At 48.6% G+C, this 5,664-nt stretch overlaps 1 protein-coding gene across 1 annotated transcript; it reads right to left on the bottom strand.

Annotated features, from left to right (window-relative positions):
• Positions 1 to 1,245: 1,245 nt before the first annotated feature.
• LOC104274527 (uncharacterized oxidoreductase C663.09c-like) lies at positions 1,246 to 3,849 on the bottom strand (the record flags this gene model as incomplete). The annotated part of the gene is made up of 5 exons (XM_009870181.1): positions 1,246 to 1,497; positions 1,711 to 1,821; positions 2,697 to 2,852; positions 3,279 to 3,466; positions 3,798 to 3,849. Coding segments are annotated over 5 exons (621 nt in total), but the record flags the coding sequence as incomplete, so codon positions are not given.
• Between the last annotated feature and the right edge of the window lie 1,815 nt (positions 3,850 to 5,664).

The raw sequence follows: 5,664 nt of genomic DNA, 5'->3' as shown, positions 1-5,664 counted from the left end.
CGTGCCGGCCTCCTTCTCCACACACCGTGTCTGACGTTCAGTTTAAATTAAATAGCTCGTCTAGTTGGAGCTGAGCTTGCCTTTTAGCTGTCGGCTTCGCGCTGGTATCACAGCCGTGCTTCGAGATGGAAGGCCGGTGCCCTTTAGGTGAGGGGAGGGCGCTGCGCTTCAGTCTCTGGCGCGGTCGCGGCTGCGGCACAAACCCCGGCTGAGCGCGGAAGCGCGTATGAGGAGATTTCACATCCCTGTCAGCAGGGGGATGGGGGAGGCAGCTGCCGCTCCCTTACACGCCCTCAGCCGCCTCTGAGGGCAGGTCCCGCAGCGGCCGCTGCCCAGGAACGGCCGCACCCGTCTCCCAGACTCACCTGGCTCTGTTTGTCTCTCCTTGCTTTGGTGCAGGAACCCACCATCCTGGCACAGCATCAAAGTGCCTGATCAGCTGGCATGAGGGAGCGATGTTGAATCCAATCCCAGACTTCAAAGGGCTTTTTTTCTTTTATCCTTACCTCAGCGGGAACACGGGGATCTTTTCACCAGCTGCTTTTAGCATTTCAGACCGGCGTGAGGGTCTGTCTCGGTTTCAGGTGCACCCCACCATGTTAAACCCATCTAGCCTGAAGGAGACGGCGATGATTAGAGTTTCTTCCTTTGAGGTAGAAGTTCCGTTCTCAGGTTAGGAAAGAGAAATCTACCTACAGAGAAATTAACTCAAGTAGTTCAGTAAACAGACTATTTGTTTAAACAAGACTTTATTGGAGAGGCTTTAGAAGTTGATGTACAAAACAACATTCCCACCCCCGTATCAGGATGTTAGTCACCCGCTGGGAACACAGCGCGCGCCTGGTGTGTGCTGTCAACCTGGGGACACCCGGAGGTTGCTGTGGAATTTACAGAAGTACCAAATTCATGCAGTTTGGAGCTGGGCAATTTCAGCCTTGGCTCAGTGAGGGCTGAAGGAGACTGAAGCATCTTTCCAGAGACGTGTCTCCAGCAGGCTGAGCGGAGTGGAGTCTGACAGCCTACACTGGCCTTACGCCGAGGTCAGGTCATTTACTTTTGCAGAGAGCAAGAGGCCCGCTTTGGTTTTGAAAGTGAAGAGGAACCAGCCCCTGGACTTGACTTGCAGTTTTTAAATCTATTTCCGATGGTTCCAGGAGACGCCCATCGCTAAGAGCACAGTAGTGTTTGCAGGAAGCGTTAGAACAGAGCAGTAACAATACCAAGTGAAAGAGTCAGCCACTTCACTTTCCAAATACACACAGAGAGACGCTGGGTATCAGACTATTTCAGCTAGCGAATAAGAAAACCCTAGAGACACAGACGTTAGTGGCACAAATTACACAGTGACCGACGTGCTGTTTCTGTACTATCTACTGTGTACTTCTACCACGGTAGAGTTTCCCCTTGCCAGTCCAGGAAGGAACCATTTTCCTTTTCACCAAGACGGTCCAGAACGGAGAGAATACCTGGGATGGCCTCTTGCACCTGCATGGGAGCCTAGAGCAAATCAAGCTGAGATCATTACTGGGAATATCCTACAGAAGAGAATCAAATGCATTTAAGGAGCTACTAGAATCAAGGGGAAGGTAGTTTCACGTTTCATAGTGCGTCTCTGCAGCACACGGAAGTGTGTACTGGGCAGTGGGTTCTTGCTCAAAGGTCGGCACAACGAGGGAGGCATACTTTCACATTTTCAGAGATGTCACTCACCATGTTTCCGCCCATGTCTGTCTGAAGCCAACCTGGATGCAAAGAAATACAGAGAATTCCATCCGATTTCAAATCTGCTGCGAGACACCTGGTGATCATGTTCAGCGCGGTCTACAAGAGCGGAAACCGTCTGTTAGTGTGCCAGTTTTACAAACCTTGAGCAAGGCCTTAAGCCGAGCTAACTGGCACCTCACTTGCCTTGTGCTGTCTCCTGACAACTGCAGGGGCAATAACAGCATCGCATTAGCTTATCCAGACTTAGTGGGGGCTTCATTCTCAGAGATCTCTGCTACGAGAAGCACCGTGAAAGCTCTATCGCCATAAGATACTTTGGGCAATACAGCCTGAAGATGAAACTAAGTTATGATGGAAGATAAAGTAGCATTTGAAACTCCCAAGGAGCTGTGGGGAAAATAATATTGACATAAGGACTCTGTTTTTCTGCAGTAATGACTACACAAACATTAAGGTTTTTTCCTTCTGAACGGGGAAAACAAGCATATTAACAGCTTATGAGTAGGTGGTGTAGGAGAAACTGTATGTCCAAACTTGACTATTCATACAAACTCAGTCTCTGGATGTGACAAAACTGAAAACTCCACCTCTCCCTAACCAGCTTTACCACGTGCAGGTCAGCACACCTCTTTCTGAGTTTCGTGCCCGCTAGCTTGCTTGGGCTGCAGAGGAGCACAGCTAATGGGAGACACACGTGGTGGCATCAGTTCTTCCCTGGGTGCCAGGCCCCTCTGAAACGGAGCTGTATCACAGCAGGGACGGAACATTTGTGAGCCTGCTCTTAAGAAGTTGGCCTGCTTGCTCCAGATGTACCGTTTGCACAGGTCCCATTCCCACCCACGTGAAGAACAAGAACGGTTCCTGTGTCGGTCTGTCCAAGGAGGTGTCCATCATCGTCCCAAGCTCAAAGTGATCTTGACCTCCCAGGCTCACCCTCGCCCAGTGAGCAGAGCCCAGGGAAGCCTACAAACCTTTGCTATCCTGTAGGGGTACACCTTGAGGAACATCTCATTTGCCTGGACGAGTTGCATGGAGGCAGCGAGAGAGGACATGTTGATGATAGCAGCTCTGTGGCAGCCCATTCCCGTGCCCAGCTGGGCTGCCTTCCTCAGCAGGGGCAGAAACGCCTGTGAAATCAAGAGTTTGTTGTAATTGGGTCAGCTCGCTCTCTTGGCCCGTTCAAGGCAAGCTGGACCCCCAGAAGAACTGGGGCACAACTCCGTGCCGCCAGCACAGAATGGCGATGGCTCCCCAGGGAAGCTGACAGTAGGAAACCTCTCTGTGACAGCCAGCTGTAAGTAGCAAGGACTTTCAGCCTCTTCTGCCCACCTCCCAGCCCAGGCTGTCCCCTGAAGTGACCTCATACCAAATGGATTTAAGAGAAAGATCCTTGATAAAAAGGATCTTCTGCTGCTCTCTAGGCGTGCAGTTTGATATCAGGCCTGTATCTGTGCAGTTCCAAGGTGACAAATGCTTGGGGCTACGTGTCCAGCTTGCTCGTGGAAAAGCATCTCTTAGAGCCAGAGATGAAGCCCAGTTCTCCCAGTTCTTACCTTGGTGACCATGAGCTGGGCGACGGTGTTGGTTTCGTAAATGGTGAGCATTGTCTCTGCTGTGACTTCTTCCAAGGAAGCGAGCACGTTGATGCCAGCATTGTTAATGAGGCAGTTCAGACCTTTGTCTCCCACAATTTCTTCCACTTCCTTGACTACTTTCTTGATGCTGTTTTCACAGACCACATCTGCACAGAGGAGCCAAGAATAGCCACAGTGAGCAGTGAACTCTGCGGCTCAGAAGCCGTCTGTGGCTATCTAACACATGCTGAACCACAGGTAGGGCAGTTAGTTGGAATGCGGGTGTTTAGGCAGCACACAGGGATGACAATGCACAGAAGACTTTACACAGATTGTGTTTCCCCAGTGTTACCTTAAGATAAGGGTGAATCTTAAGATAAGGGTGATTTTTTTGCAGCTGCTGGAGGTCACGTACAGCTCCTGATCACCCTGGAGATCACTTTTTGAGATGCACTCACATGACTTGGTCAAACATACCGATATAAGCCCTTTACTCACCCAGCTGGAGAAGCTTGATATTGCTGTATTGCTTGCTAAGCTGCTGGAGTTCCTAGGAAGAAGAAATTATTTGGGTTATCTTTTATATATATACGTGTGTGTGTGTGTCTGTAGCTCCATGGCTGTTACATAGAACGGTTTGAGATCTGCACCTCTAGATCTGTAACTGCCATTTATTTTCAAAATTGGACCAAAGACAGTGATACTGCTTTGTTTTCCAACCTGCTGAGTGGCTTTCCTTAGAGTAAGATCAACTGCTCTGAGAAACTGGGCTTTTCACCTGCTTAGCCGAGATACCAGCAGGCTTGGCTACCCAGTTAGTGCCCAGCGTGGACAGCTGGAGCGTGTGCTTGCAGTGGAACCAAAAGTCTTCAGTCCAGCAGCTCCTGCTGCCAGTTCCACAGCAGACCCCACTGCATTCCAGGCCAGTAATTCCCTGCTTCTGTAAGAAAAATGTAGTTCTCCTAAAGTTCAGCCAGTGTGGGACATCAGTTCAAGGCAACAGGAAAGCTTAAGAAAAACCATTTGGAATTACTGTTTGCAGGAGAAGTTTCCTAGGAATTTTCTCATGGAAATTCTATTCCCAGCACCCTCATTAGCTTCAATTCCTCCACCTGAAGGTGAAGCACGCACAAAGCAACTGTCCACGAGAATGATTCTGTCTCTGCCAGATAGCTCTAATTCAGTCATCTGCCTGCTGCCTATCAGTGGAGGAATGACTGGTGTTCTTGGAGAAAATCAGGACTATACTGGTGGCATTGCTGGACAAAGTGTGTCCAAATTGGATTTATAAGCCCAGCTGGAATCCTTGGGGTTCTGTGCCATGTAGCAAAGGGGGAAGTGCGGCCAAACGTACCAGATGGATTACATACTCCCATGTTTAGGAGACTGAGCAACCATGGCCAAACATTCCAGCTTGAGCGAATCCATTTCTTTCGGAGCCCTTTGGGAATAGGGGTCAGGAGGGCTGATTTTGAGAGAGTGCTGCTTTGCCACTTGGAGACACTTAGGGACTCGGTGTCCTCTGTCAAGCTGTAATGCATTACATCTTTATCTCTGGTCATACTCTGCAGGGTTGTCTCCAGGCATGTTTAGAAAATCTGTTCTCCCACTGAGGACAATCTACAACTGCAGTTGAGGCCATTAAGGGGAGGGGGAAGGAAGGGGAACGAGTCAGAAGCACAAAGCCAGAAGACATTCCTTCCCTTGGATGGGGCTTGATGGGACAGTTTTCAACAGATTAAAGGCCCAGAACACACTGTCTTATTTATTGATAGTAAGGCATGAAATAGTTGTGCCATGTCAAGGCCTGCAATAATTCTGTGGCTTTGGACTCTCCACTGGCCTTCAGTTTGGTTTGACAGTATCACTTACTTGACAAACTCCAGAAGTGCTCTGGTTTCTCAGGCTTCGTTCCTTTATTTATAGTCAGATTGCTTTGTTTTCTGACAGAAACAAGCTACTAACTTTGGCTAAAAGGCCAGAGATGTTTTGTGTAGTGACAGCAACTGAGAGGCTTCTGAAGTGAGTAAGCCATGTGTTCAATTAAGAACTCCAAACACTGTAGCATTAAGCATTCTCCAGAACGTAAACAGCATGAAAGTACGATTACTGCTTGCAGATCGGGTTTAAAATTCAATGTTTTTTCCATTTAGTTAATTAGTTAACAGGCAACTCCCACTTCAGCGGTTTAAGTTTCTCAGAAGCAGCTTCCAGGCATAAAGCGAACTTAGAAAGCTTTGGTCTTCAAGAACGTTACTTCACCTGATATAAACATAAACTGAAAAATCCGGTTAGGAAACCGAAAAATCGCAGAAAAGCCTTTTCTTTTCCTTACTGTGACTAAAGAACGTGCAGAGAGGAGGGC

This window comes from Apaloderma vittatum, unplaced genomic scaffold (assembly GCF_000703405.1).
Source record: "Apaloderma vittatum isolate BGI_N311 unplaced genomic scaffold, ASM70340v1 scaffold32695, whole genome shotgun sequence".
In the NCBI taxonomy this organism is placed as follows: domain Eukaryota; kingdom Metazoa; phylum Chordata; class Aves; order Trogoniformes; family Trogonidae; genus Apaloderma; species Apaloderma vittatum.
Note: the sequence above shows the minus strand (reverse complement) of the source record. Positions and strands in the feature narration are given on the sequence as shown.